At 38.2% G+C, this 14,819-nt stretch overlaps 2 protein-coding genes across 2 annotated transcripts; both read left to right on the top strand.

Moving 5' to 3' along the window:
- The first annotated feature begins 2,292 nt into the window (after positions 1–2,292).
- Positions 2,293–13,831, top strand: LOC122863077. The gene is made up of 7 exons (XM_044169200.1): positions 2,293–2,466; positions 4,599–4,907; positions 5,482–5,772; positions 5,997–6,098; positions 6,194–6,225; positions 6,343–6,450; positions 13,538–13,831. The coding sequence occupies exons 1-6, from the start codon at positions 2,421–2,423 to the stop codon at positions 6,412–6,414; spliced, it is 852 nt and encodes a 283-aa protein (XP_044025135.1). The 5' UTR covers positions 2,293–2,420; the 3' UTR covers positions 6,415–6,450; positions 13,538–13,831.
- Positions 10,673–13,239, top strand: LOC122863084. The gene is made up of 4 exons (XM_044169211.1): positions 10,673–10,872; positions 11,690–12,004; positions 12,580–12,870; positions 13,094–13,239. Exons 1-4 carry the CDS (start codon positions 10,827–10,829, stop codon positions 13,222–13,224), a joined length of 783 nt encoding a protein of 260 aa, XP_044025146.1. The 5' UTR covers positions 10,673–10,826; the 3' UTR covers positions 13,225–13,239.
- Positions 13,832–14,819: the final 988 nt, after the last annotated feature.

Raw genomic sequence — 14,819 nt, 5'->3', positions numbered from 1 at the left:
TTTACTTATTTTGTCATAACATACCCTTTACTTTTTTAATATACCTTTAACATGGTAGCATGTTCCAAACCACTGTTAAATCTTCTGTTTCACATCTTTTTGGTTGAAAATATTTATTTGGTCCTATTTTTTTCAAACCTTTGAAACTATTTTAGGTGTAAAACTTTAGGAATGTTTGATGCATTATTTTGTTTTCTTATTCTCTAATTTCTATAACAGGAACTTCTATAGAGCACTAAAGTCTTGACATATGGTCATTATATTTGTATCATTGATTTGTCTTGTCAAGTTAGGCTGTTTATTAATCTCTGTTAATGAAGTATAGCAAATAGCATTGAGTAAAATTATGAAAGGGTTAATATTATATGGTTCTCTGGTCTGAAAGATACTGAGAATTCAACTTGTTTGATGTAACCTGTGAGACATTTCATGACATGTGTTTTCATACTTCAAATTTGCATTTGTAAAAATGTATCTTCAGTTTCATGTTTGACCAACCATTTTTTACGTTGTATCTGACGCACAACAACTTGATGGCAGAGGTCAAACTGATATTCACAAAAGCAGAATGCCTCATTTGTGTGTTTTCCAGACAGCTGTTATTCTGGCACTTTCTTAAAGGATAAGGCTTGTCTATGTGTTTCTCAAAGTGAACAAATCCCATGAATAGACCAAAACCAGCAATGTGTTAATCCGTCTCTCAATACTTTTCTACTTCCCTACCCCATTTGTGGCACTCAGCCCCTAGCCCATTGGTTTCTACTGAGGTTTTAAGTAAAAAAGTAAAAAAACAGGTCACAAATATATACTTTAATGATCAAAAAAAGGCTCAGAAATTTCCTTAAACAGCTGGTCACTGTAGTTTATAACAAACATTACTCAAATAGGAGGAAATAGTGCATTTGTTGGGGACTATTTTTAGCGACAGATTACTCCACATTTGGTGCTCTAGTGAGTATTTGGGGCAGCAGGACGGTGTATGTGGGACTGAGTCAGAATAAACTACAGTGTGTGTGTGTTCATGGTAATGAAGGAACATGTCACCCAGTGCAACAGTGTGGCTCATTGATGTCTTTTTAATCGTTTTTGGACAACAATGGAGCTCTATGGCTCAGAGGAAGAAGATATATCAGGCTGTGATACACACACAAAATTTGTAAGTAGATACATTTATAGTTGATTTTTGTCTTTTCATGGGATTTGCTGACAGTAAGAAAAACAGAGAATATCAACAGCCTTATTCTTTAATCCTTGATGTATACTGACTCAAACTGCAGTGGAGATACTTAAATTTGTGCAGATTGTCTAAATGTTTCTCACTATTTAAAAATGCAATTTCATTCATCTGAGAAGCTGATGTTGGATTTTAAGTAATTTTATAAGCAACCCATACACTGTGGGATGTTGGAGAACATTGTCTGTTGTCATAAATACTGAAATCACATTATATGCAGATGACATTACTCTGTACATTTCAGTTGAAATCAAGACATTGGGTAAAATCACAATAAAAGCATTTTAGGTCTTTGAGTCTTCATGTTGTTTTCTCACACAATGCAAACACAAATTTCCTCTTTATCCAGTCACTGAAAATGTCAGTTTTGATGACGGTTGAAGGACTACATGCGCCTCCATAAGTATAGACACATTTTCAACCACTTAATTTCATAAACTGTCTATAAATCTTTTGGATATTGCAGAATAAATACACAGTTTTGTCAAGCTAAAGCAACCATTTTCTTCAAACTTTTACATTTTGGAGATACAAGCTTTTCACCTGAGTGACATTGGACCAACACAGAAAATAATGATGATATATTAGAAACTGCTCCATGTGTGTTTTTAGAAAACAAAATGACCCCAGGTTTCATCCTTTATATTTTAGTCAATTTCTCAGAGCTGCTTGCCTGAAAATGTTAAAAATGTGATAGAATTAATTAGTAATTAGTACTATTACAGTAACTGACAAAAGTACATCAAAAAGTACATTTAAGGAAGTAAATTGCTGTAAATGTTTCATCGTGCCTTTTGTAGCTCTTAGATACAGGTGATTGCGTAATGATTGTCTGAACAATACAGCCCACATCTTCCTCAAGACGTCTGTGACTTTTTTTTTTTGACCTTGTGGTTTTTCCATGAATACATTTTGATGAGTGAAATAAACCAGTTTGCTGTCGTACCCCCATGTTGCGTGGAGTGTGAACACATGGTGCTGCTTGAAGGATATACACATACAGACACCTACAGAAATTATTTCCCATCATATTGTCTGGATATTTTAGACAGACTGATGCTCTTTCACAACTAGTATATACTGAGAATCTCAACCACCAAAAGGATATTTCATCATTACATACAGTTCTGTAACAGAGACAAAAAGCCTTACAGAACATCGCCTGTTTCCAGAGAACAGACAGAGAATGGCTCCACTCAAATTAATCGTCATTTTTATGCTTCAGTTCGAAGGTAATTGCTCTGATTTTCTTTAGTTATCGAAGTGTTTATCTTAGTTTTTACAAAATGTAAACTTTCGTTATTATCATTATAACCTGGAAAAATTCAACCAGCACAGGAATCAAAAATATCTTTGGGTTCCTTATTCTGAACCTTTAATCGGCGAATTCTGTCGATGACATAACAAAAGGGTTTTGAAATCAGATAATGTATGGTATAGTGCTTGGCACACAGTACTTGTAGATAACTATAGCAGTAGGGGATACTTCCTCCTCTCCACTGTAACAATTACAACTGTCTTTTAAAACCGACCGTCTTTGACTTTTCCTTGGATAGTGCAGCTGGACATATTGCCCAACATGCACTATTTTCTCCTGTTTGAATAACGTTTGCTAAAAACTACAATACCCAGCTGTTTTAGGGGATTGGTGTGCCTTTTTAAAAATTATGTATGTTATGTGTTTTTAAAGATTTACATCTTCAGTAGGAACTAGTGGGCGTGGGGCTGAGAGCCACAGACAGGGAAGTTGCAAGACACTGAGAGACAGACTAACACATTTTTTGGTTTGGTCTTTTGTTGACAGCAAGAGGAATATAGAATAACACCAGACTAGATTAAATGTCTAAATGAGAATAAGGAAAAATATAGGTGTCAGAAGTTACATCATCACAACAGTGATGTAACACTGACCCATAAAGTGACGATAAAAGTCAGCCTTAGCCATGACAGGTTTCCAACAGGTCCAGGCTACAGGCAAGACACTGGGTTTTCTCCTGACATACAACACACAATCTCACATGAGTCTGATAATGTGCTTGTACACATCTCTTTTCATTGTTCATCACTTGATATCTCATGCAGAAGCCACATTATATATGATATTTACCCTCAGAAAAAAGTCCAGTGTCTCATTGAAGTGCTGTAGTTAACAAAATGGGTTTCCATCTCCTGGTCTGCCTCCACAATGTGATTGTGCCCAAATGTACCTTTTCATATTCAGTCTATGTGTATATAAGTGATATAATAATGTGATATAAGTGACATTGCCATCCAGTGGCGTTAAGGGAAAATTACAACATTTTCCACCCGGCTTCATGTTACTTTATGGGTACTGTTGGATAACTGCTACAAGCCACTAGTTAAATTAGCCAGATTTAGCAGCCACTTTGATAAGCTTGAGCAACCTTTATGACCTGTAAAAAGAGACAATAATTGTGGAGGACAAGAAAAGAAAAGAAAATTAAAGCAAAAAGTTATGTTGAAAGTATCTCGAACGTAGATTTCAGCAGAAAGAATTTAAAACAAGTAAAAAAAAAATAAAGTGAGGATTGAAAAAAGGATTGATGTACAGCATCAATAACAGAGGGAGGTCAAATTCTCAAAACTTGTTATAAATACATAACAGCACAATGCAGATGGTCTCAAGGGCATGGAGAAAAGTAACAAATAAATAGTCTTCTAAATCCAACACCCTGTGCTTTCTTTTAAACTCAGCCTGACTGACTGAATATTCAATATGTTTGATCTGTATGCATTTAAGTATCTAAATAAATGAACAATAATAAACAACTAAAGCATTTCTTTAAAGTAATAGTTAATTTGGGGAAATGTGTTTAAGAGTTAGATGAGGAGATTGATACCAATGCTCATATCTGTACATAAAACTTAGCATGATGACTGGAAACAGGGGAAAACAGCTAGCCTGGCTCCATCCAAAGGAAACTAAATCCAGCTACCAGCATGTCTAGAGCTCAATAATTGACACATTATATCTTGTTTGTTTAATCTGTACAAAAACTGTGTAAAAATGGCTCTTTGTGGTTTTATGAGGGGTTATGTTCTTGTTATCGTTTTAACAGTGTAGAGTGTATATATTTCCCAAAGAGCCCACAATTCACTAATTAACTGACACATAAATTAAAATTACTCTCATATAAACACAACCACTAGATGGCGGAGGGTGACACATTCCCTCCCTGTGGTAGCAAATGTAAGAACCTAATTAAGAACTGGACAATCTTTTTTGTTTCTTTTTACAGAATTAAATGCAATAAAATCCTCGTGTTAAGTGTTTGGTCTCCATGCAGATGATTTTATGTGTATTGTGTCATTTCTAACAGAACATGTATTCTTTTCTTTCCAGCGGGCGTCAGTGGAGAACCCACTATCTACAAAGTACCTGGACATGATGTCACTCTGCCCTGTGCCAGTGCATCATCGTCTGACACAACATGCTCCATCTTTTCATGGCTTTACAACAGAGATCGATCTCAGACTTTCAGTGAGGTTGTGAATGGAAATGTTGAGAAGAGCTCAGCCCGAGCTGCCAGGCTGAGTCTGGACACTAGCTGCTCTCTGGTCCTTAACGACATCACTGCTGAGGATGCTGGTCGCTACACCTGTCGGCAGGACACTGATCAGGATGTACATATACATCTCAGTGTTCTGACAAGTGAGTCTCATTTCCATGAAAACTCATTGAGATTATCAAGAGGGAATTCTGCTTTTTGCACATGTTGTTTTGGGTAAAAAATGTTGCATTGTGCCAAGCTCAACCTCATTCCATCTTTACACCCTTTCCTGTCCACTAGGCCTCTCCTTGTAACCCAGCCAGTGAGCAAGCAAGGTGTCTGTCAGTGTGATATGTCAGTTTGCTGCTTAAGGTGGGCAGTGATGAGTTTACTTGTTTATTTATATCCTCCTTCTTATTAAGGGAGAGTAATTTACACTGTGGCCCTTTCCAAAACTGATCCTTCCCTCACACCCTCAGCTGTGAAAGACACTCCACATGGAGGAGGAAACAACAGCCATCTTTAATCCAGGCATTATGGGGACACCCCTTCCATTCAAGGGAAGACAATGTCCATGAGCACTTCACATTTCACATGGAACTGAATGCCTCACTGGTTTGGGATGGCCCTTAACATGAGGGACCCTCTCAGTGAGCACCCTTCCACCAGTTTACAGTGACTGACGTATAGATTTTCTGATTATTTACGTTAAGTTATCACTTCTTTTTCTCTCAGTCTCTCCATCTCCACCAGACGCTGATCCAAAGAGGGACGGTGAAGTCACATTAGAGTGCTCTCTGTTGAGATACAGCGGTTCTTGTCAGCAGAACAGCATCCGCTGGGTGAATGAGACAGGAACTGTGCTGCTTGGTGAAGGTGTTGGGTACAAGTTCCTCGGACAGATGAACTGTGTTTCTGTTCTGACTGTGAAGCATCAGAGTGGCCACAACAGGAGATACTCCTGCCAGTTTGTTAATATGGAGAACAATGTAGAGATAGAGGCTGACTACACACCTGTCTTCACAGGTAGGACAAGAGACGATCGGCCAGAAAAGTCCGATTCAGTTAAGATAATATGCAGCCCAGCAGATACAAAGCTTTGCCTCTTGGTTTCTCAAAGTTTCACATGTTGATCAAATATTTTCACAATAGGAACATTTGTCACACTATCATTATGTAGTCCAACAGGTGATTAAACATTATTCTTATTTACAAACTGACATGTTTTTTTCCTAAAACATGTTCAACAGATTCCAGAGATTGGTCTCCTCTGAACAACTTCATGTTGGCTCTGCGAATTGCAGGACTGATCCTAATGATTGTAATCACTGTTCTTGTCATCAGAGCGAGAGGTGAGGAAATTCAGACCATAATTTGGTAGAACTGGTTCATATAAATCATACATTTAGAATTTGAATGCTACTTTATTATTATCTTTTTCTTCCAGGGAGCACAAAACCACTTGATAATGAGAACAATGTGAGTTTAAAAATATCTAATATGATCTGAAAAATCTGACCAGAGGCTGCAGTCTCTCACATTTTGTTCCCTTGAAACAATTTTTCAGAATCTCATTTGTTGTGTTTTATGTCACAGGTAAATAATGATGCAGACAAAGTCCAGTATGAAAATGTAGAAGCGCATCCTGCTTCTACTAGACTGCACTGATCAACAACTTCCGCACCAACTTCTTCTCACCAGAAAGTCAAAAACGGAAGCAGAGCCGTTTTTCCTTTTTTGTTGTCAGACTCGAAAAACAAGAAAAACCAAATTCAAATAACGGTCCAAATTAGTTTTTTTTTTTGCAAATTCCTTTTTTCGTTTTTCCTTTTGAAGGAAGACATGAAGAAAAGCAAGACAGGTGACCCGGAAGTAAAAGTAAATATATCAAAATAAAAACCAAGAGAACAGAATGGCCATTTTTTGTTTTGTTCTTTTCATTTACACATGAAATTGCCTCTCTTTTATCCAAAAATTGTGTGATACATTATTTAGTTGCGTAGCGTGAATTAATAGCCTAATTAATTCTATGTGGAAATAGCCTGTGTGGTCCTTCCCAAATAGTGTTGTCTAAAGTGACCAGCAGAGGGCCCCACATGCTACCAAATCATTGTTCAACATTTCACATAGCCTAGTAATAGGCTACCAAACAACTTCATAGTCTACGTCATGATCAAGCTACTATTAGTACTATGCACGCACTGAACGGATACCCCACCTTTACTGAGTTAAATGACTCATTTGATAATCTCAGAGGAGAGGTCAGGGTTAGGACTGGAGCCTTCAAACTCACAACTGGGTTAGAGACAGGGCACGTCCTGGACAGGGCCAACACACACAGACAGACAACACACTCGCATTCACCCTTGCAGGAAATTTTGATTTCTGTAAGTCTTTGGAGTGTGGGTGGAAACCGGAGCACCTGAAGGAAACCCACACAGCTACATGGGAAGAACCAGAGGTGACACCACTTCGATAACAGTACAGTCTTATTTTGAAATACAGACAAAATAGAGGGTAGACATAGGGGGTAGACAATATAGAGTTCTGATCATGTGATTGCACTGATGCTGGGTTGACACAGCATATGGCCACAGACACCACATTTTCACTGCAGCTGCACAGTCGGAGGAAATTAAATGGATAGGTTCACTTTTTTTTTGTCCACAAAATCCACAGTCCTCGCTCTGTTTTAAAATGCATTATGAAGTTAAACTGAAGCTAATATGATGCTGTAGCAGTCGGAGACAAATTTAGTGGGTATCTTCCAAAGTTACAGTGTTTTTAGTACAAAATTACCTCTTTGTGTTTCCTAGCTGAGCTGGTGGAGGGACAGTAATACAAACATCAACATGTTGTATGGAGAAGACTGTAAATTTGATAGATACCCACTTTATTTGTGTCTAACTCAGACTGCTGAAGCCTCAAATTATCTTCAGCTGAACTTGAGCTTGGATTTTGTCCTCCGTCTCTTACACTGGAAACACATTAGGAAGGAATCTCTTCACTGCCAGTGTGGACCGGAGAAGTGATTACAGCGACCAAGAACTGTTTTAGTGTACATTTGTGCATGTTTTAAGACGGACTTGATAAAATGTGAACCTATGCTTTAACACTGAGAAGTCTTACCTTAAACATAATACTAAAGATTAAATGAAAACCTGCCAAAATCTGTCAGAAAAGATGTATATCCAGCTATGAGTTGTTTGTCCATTTATTGTTGTACCTGTCTGTCAACAGCTTACTCAAAAATCATGCTATAAACTGTACTTCAGGATATCATTTTTTTACAGTATGAGTGTTCTGCAAACACCAAATATGACTAAATTTAGTATAAAACCAAACATGGCACACAGTTACGTTCTGTCTGACTGACACTGAGTCAGTATGATGGCATCAGCAGAACAGTCCGTTGAACTGTCAGTGCAAGTTACTGAAAGTAAACAAAACAACAACCCTAAATGTTAGGCTATAAGAAAAATGCGACAGCCCAGAGACAAAGGTAAAGCAAAATAATGGTCACAAATAAATCATATGTTATAAAATCCAAAGCACTCAAACGTAGATTTGATGTTGATATTTACATCTTTGGTGGGAAAAGGTAAAGAAATACAAAATGAGGAAACCCTAAAGAATATATTTAGATCATGCTTTGTCAGGAAACACAAACTAACTGACATGATGATATTGTTTTTAGCCATGCTAGCGACATAGCTCTAAGGATGGCAATGTCTGTCTGTATTTATGTCAGTCACTTCAGTCCTGACTGAAAAGTCTGAAACACTGGGTTGGCATCGCTGGTCCTTTTTTAAAGTGGTTTTATTCATACTTATTAGATAGATCTTTTAGTGTAGCCATTGACAACTCACAGTCATCCTCTGTGAAGATGACCTGCGGGGTACCTTAAGGGTCTGTCCTCGGTCCATTCTTGTTCTCACTCTATATGTTACCCCTAGGGCATGTCATCCACAGGCATAATGTCAGATTCCATACCTACGCAGATGACACTCAGTTGTACCTCTCTTTTAACCCCAATGATTTTTATCAAATTAATACACTCAACAACTGCATCCTTGACCTCAAATGCTGGATGGCCCAGAACTTTCTACAGTTAAACTACAGCTAACATTCATGCTTCACAACATCTGAGATTTCTGTCCCAAAATACAGGCCCAAACTGCAAAAATCTTGGTGTCACCTTTGACAACAACCTCAGCTTGAACAAGCATGTTAATACAGTTGTCCAGTCTTGCTTTCTGCAGCTCAGGAGAATCTCCAAGATCAGTTCATTGCTATCCAGCAGAAATCTAGAGTCCGTCATACATGATTTTATTAACTCTTGTTTGGACTATTGTAACTCTCTCTATTTATGTCAACAGAGTTTACATAAATTACAGCTTCTCCAAAATACAGCAACCAGACTACTCACCAAAACCAAAACCAAAAAAAGAAAGCACATTACTGCTATTTTAGCTTCCCTTCATTGGCTAAATTTTAGAATTGATTTTAAGATATTATTGATAACGTTTAAGGCCCGCTCTGGACTCGCACCCCAATACATTTCAGATCTTCTGACACCATACATGCCTGGTCGGAACCTGAGGTCCTCAGCCAAGGCTCTGCTAGCCTCTCCACATTCCAGGTTGAAGACCAAGGGTGACTGGACCTTTTCTGTTAGGGACCCCACTCTCTGGAACAACCTCCCTGAGGTTCAGAGATCAGGCTGGCAAGCTCCATATCCTCTTTTAAATCCCACTTAAAAATACATTTTTATAAGTGCGCTTTCATAGGGTTTGTGGTCTGACTTGACTCTGTCACTTCTTAAAACCTACAAAGGCATTCTCTTATTCTATTTTACTTATTAGACTCTTTCTCATATGTAACTCCTTTTGCTCAATGCTGTGTAACTGCTATACTGTTTTTAAATTGTTTTACCATTGTTTGTCTACCAGTTTTATTTAATTTTTATTTTTTGTAAACTTTGTAGCTTTGTTTTGAAAAGTGTTATATAAATAAAGTTTATTATTACTATTATATCTCAACAACTACTGTACAGATTGAGATGAAATTTTGTACAGACATTCATGTTCTCCAGAGGATGAATGCTACTGAGTTTGGTGATCCCATGACTTTTTCTCTAGTGCCACAAGCAGGTTGACACTTTTGGCTTTTACTGAAATACCTCAACAACTACTAGACAGATTATCATGACATTTGGTAAAGATACTCATGGTGCCCAGAGGATGAACCCTATAGTGACTTTGGTGATCCCCTCACTTTTCCTGAAGCGCCACCACGAAGTTTACATTCGTGGTTTTGAGTGACATGTCTCATCTATTGAATGGAGTGCCATGAAATGTGTTACACACATTCATGTTCCTCTTAGGATCAATTTTAGTAACTTTAGTGATACCTTAACTTTTCATCATCAAACTGCAGTTCATGTTTCCTGCTATTGAGCAAATGATAGTATGCTAACACACTAAACTAAGATGTGTTAGCACTTAGTTCTAAGCACCGCTTTGCCTAAATACAGTCTCACAGAGCTGCTAGCATGGCTGTAGACTCTTAGTCTTGTTATTCTGTTTTTTGGTTTCTTGCCTAAAATGCCACTTCCTCTTTTGATTACATCACTGAAATGACGGAGTAGAAATTACAACATTTCCATTACTCTGTGAGCAACACAGATTCCATTTCAGTGGAATAATGGTTAGTGTTATATAAACTGGGATTAATTAATTATGTATTTTTTCTTAGGCTAAAAAAACTCATAAATTCCTTTGGATGATACCAAAATGCTAAAAAAAAGGATTAAAATGGATTTTCTTTGTAATTTTCAAACTGGCACAACTGCAGTTCGTGAAACACAAGTTTCTGTTGTGTGCAGTCAGTTTAGAAGGCGCATAGAAGTGATGTAACTCTAACTCTCTGGAACTTACGACAGGCTGGTTGCTGGGTGTTGCTATTTCGCAAGTTATTTTCACACAGTAGGTCAACCACAAAGAGGAAACTGCACCATCACCGACACACAAGAGAAAAAAAGGATCACACAACGTCTGCCGACAGAGAATGGACACAGAATGTCTCTACTGGAATTATTCCTTATTTTTGTGCTTCAGTTTGAAGGTAAAGCTCTGTTTTCTTAATTAAATGTTAATCATAATTTTACAGAAATGTGAAATTTTCATTACTATTAGTCAAAAGGCTTGGGTGAAACATTGCTTCAAAGAACAAATCGCAATTTTCCTGCTTTAGAGGCCACTTTGATAAGCTTTGATAACCTTTCTGGCCTGTAAAAATTAGACAACGGTTGTGTGAGACAATAACAAGATTGCAATTATGAGTCAGTTATTTTTAGGTAGATTCTTCAATGAATATAGACTTCGGCATATGCAGATGTCAAGGACAGAAAAGTAATGATCAAATAGTTTGTTCGCTCTGCTTTCTCTGTGGTTTCTTTAAACTCCACCTATGTGAGCATATGCAAGTATTTCCATTATAACGTGATGCAGTTAGTACACACAGTGCAGAGAATAATGAAAGTGCACACAAAACAAAACAATGGCAATAACATCAGATCTGCAGATTTTATTTGATCTGAGGCAATCTTTGTTTATTCTGATCAACTGTGTGGTCTTTTTTTTTTTGTAGTTTTAACAGTGGAGTGTATATATTTCCCAAAGAGCCCACAATTCACTAATTAACTGACACATAAATTAAAATTACTCTCATATAAACACAACCACTAGATGGCGGAGGGTGACACATTCCCTCCCTGTGGTTGCAAATGTAAAAAACCTAATTATGAACTGGACAATCTTTTTTGTTTCTTTTTACAGAATTAAATGCAATAAAATCGTCGTGTTAAGTGTTTGGTCTCCATGCAGATGATTTTATGTGTAATGTGTCATTTCTAACAGAACATGTATTCTTTTCTTTCCAGCGGGCGTCAGTGGAGTGCTCCCTCTCTACCAAGTACCTGGACATGATGTCACTCTGCCCTGTGCCAGTGCATCATCGTCTGACACAACATGCTCCATGGTTTCATGGCTTTACAACAGAGATCGATCTCAGACTTTCTCTGAGGTTTTGAATGGAAATGTTCTGAAGAGCTCAGCCCGAGCTGCCAGGCTGAGTCTGGACACTAGCTGCTCTCTGGTCCTTAACGACATCACTGCTGAGGATGCTGGTCGCTACACCTGTTGGCAGGGGAGGAACACTGATCAGGATGTACATATACATCTCAGTGTTCTGACACGTGAGTCTCATTTCCATGAAAACTGATTGAGATTATCAAGAGGGAATTCTGCTTTTTGCACATGTTGTTTTGGGTACAAAATGTTGCATTGTGCCAAGCTCAACCTCATTCCATCTTTACACCCTTTTCCTGTCCACTAGGCTTCTACTTGTAACCCAGCCAGTGAGCAAGCAAGGTGTCTGTCAGTGTGATATGTCAGTTTGCTGCTTAAGGTGGGCAGTGATGAGTTTACTTGTTTATTTATATCCTCCTTCTTATTAAGAGAGAGTAATTTACACTGTGGCCCTTTCCAAAACTGATCCCTCCCTCACACCCTCAGCTGTGAAAGACACTCCACATGAAGGAGGAAACAACAGTCATCTTTAATCCAGGCATTATGGGGACACCCCTTCCATTCAAGGGAAGACAATGTCCATGGGCACTTCACATTTCACATGGAACTGAATGCCTCACTGGTTTGGGACGGCCCTTAACATGAGGGACCCTCTCAGTGAGCACCCTTCCACCAGTTTACAGTGACTGACGTATAGATTTTCTGATTATTTACGTTAAGTTATCACTTCTTTTTCTCTCAGTCTCTCCATCTCCACCAGACGCTGATCCAAAGAGGGACGGTGAAGTCACATTAGAGTGCTCTCTGTTGAGATACAGGGGTTCTTGTCAGCAGAACAGCATCCGCTGGGTGAATGAGACAGGAACTGTGCTGCTTGGTGAAGGTGTTGGGTACAAGTTCCTCGGACAGATGAACTGTGTTTCTGTTCTGACTGTGAAGCGTCAGAGTGGCCACAACAGGAGATACGCCTGCCAGTTTGTTAATATGGAGAACAATGTAGAGATAGAGGCTGACTACACACCTGTCTTCACAGGTAGGACAAGAGACAATCGGCCAGAAAAGTCCGATTCAGTTAAGATAATATGCAGCCCAGCAGATACAAAGCTTTGCCTCTTGGTTTCTCAAAGTTTCACATGTTGATCAAATATTTTCACAATAGGAACATTTGTCACACTATCATTATGTAGTCCAACAGGTGATTAAACATTATTCTTATTTACAAACTGACATGTTTTTTCCTAAAACATGTTCAACAGATTCCAGAGATTGGTCTCCTCTGAACAACTTCATGTTGGCTCTGCGAATTGCAGGACTGATCCTAATGATTGTAATCACTGTTCTTGTCATCAGAGCGAGAGGTGAGGAAATTCAGACCATAATTTGGTAGAACTGGTTCATATAAATCATACATTTAGAATTTGAATGCTACTTTATTATTATCTTTTCTTCCAGGAGCACAAAACCACTTGATAATGAGAACAATGTGAGTTTAAAAATATCTAATATGATCTGAAAAATCTGACCAGAGGCTGCAGTCTCTCACATTTTGTTCCCTTGAAACAGAATCTCATTTGTTGTGTTTTATGTCACAGGTAAATAATGATGCAGACAAAGTCCAGTATGAAAATGTAGAAGCGCATCCTGCTTCTACTAGACTGCACTGATCAACAACTTCCGCACCAACTTCTTCTCACCAGAAAGTCAAGATATCATCATAGTAATTTTAGCTTTGAGTTAAAAGGATTGTTTTGTTTAGGACACATTGCTTTTTATTTTTATGCCTTAAATGATGTAAACAATTTCTATCAAACTGTTTTCATTGTTTCACTGTTGGACGGAAACACAACCGGAATGGGATGCCGGTCTGCTGGATGTGTAAATACGGTAGGAAACTATTTGCTGTGCTGTATAAGGTGTTAACATGTCAGAGGTGTTTTTCAGCTTGGAAGAATGTTTTTCTGCCTCAAAGAAGCCAAATAAATTGATTAATTAAACTTGAAATGAGTGTGATGTTCTCCATTTGATTTTTGTCGAACTAAACATTTTGTAGTTAATGTTATATAAATGTGCTGATAGTCTGATGTCAGACTTATTAACCATCAGTATTTAGGGTCAGCGTGAGCGTGTCTAACTATTATTGTGCATCTGACTGTCTACAGTAGCTCTGTGTCCCCACTGATTGGCCACCTCCCTCGAAGGACACAGTATTGTGTAGCTATAGCTAACGTTTCATGAGCTATGAGTACGTTAGCTAATACATTAGCAAAGTAACTCACTAATATCCTTTCTCTCCAGCAAAGACCTTAGCTGTTGTTAATGGTGTGACTGAATCTTAACAATAAACTTTAACATAATTATACCAATTACCAAAAACTCCTTAGTATTCTCACAACTGACCGTCAATAGCCAACTCCCGGCCGTCACTGTGAGCTACAAGTTGCCCGATCATCATCCTCCATGTCTGCTGGAGAGGAGAAAGGGAGTGAGGGAGAAATGGTACAAACTGTTTGGTAGTGAAGAGACCAACAAAGTTATACATTCAAAGTTATACTCATACTTTCAGTACAGTTCTTATATCATAAGGTACACCTTATTATAGGCTAACTACAGTCTGCTACCCCTGAGACATGGAGGCATCAAAGAATGTAAGCACCATCTTGTGGGTTTTCTATAAATCTCCAAACTATCATCAAAGCATCCAGAGGACATATTTTATTCCCCATGACAGAAACATATACTGCATATAATGTATGTGTAACAGCTGTAGTCCGTCTGTAACCATCTGAGTGTATGTTTATGGAAAAGGGCATAAGATGAAGTTGAAAAAGGTCATTTTGCACCTACAAGGACTGGATCTGAACATGTCCTGAATGAAATCTACTGTAACTTACTCGCTTCAACCAATCTTTAGAATTGTATTTTACACCTGCGAGCAGATTCAAGTAGTGTGTTTAGGGCCCGTGTACGTTCTGGCAGTTTGTT

Source organism: Siniperca chuatsi, linkage group LG16 (genome assembly GCF_020085105.1).
Source record: "Siniperca chuatsi isolate FFG_IHB_CAS linkage group LG16, ASM2008510v1, whole genome shotgun sequence".
NCBI classification, from domain to species: Eukaryota; Metazoa; Chordata; class Actinopteri; order Centrarchiformes; family Sinipercidae; genus Siniperca; species Siniperca chuatsi.
Note: the sequence above shows the minus strand (reverse complement) of the source record. Positions and strands in the feature narration are given on the sequence as shown.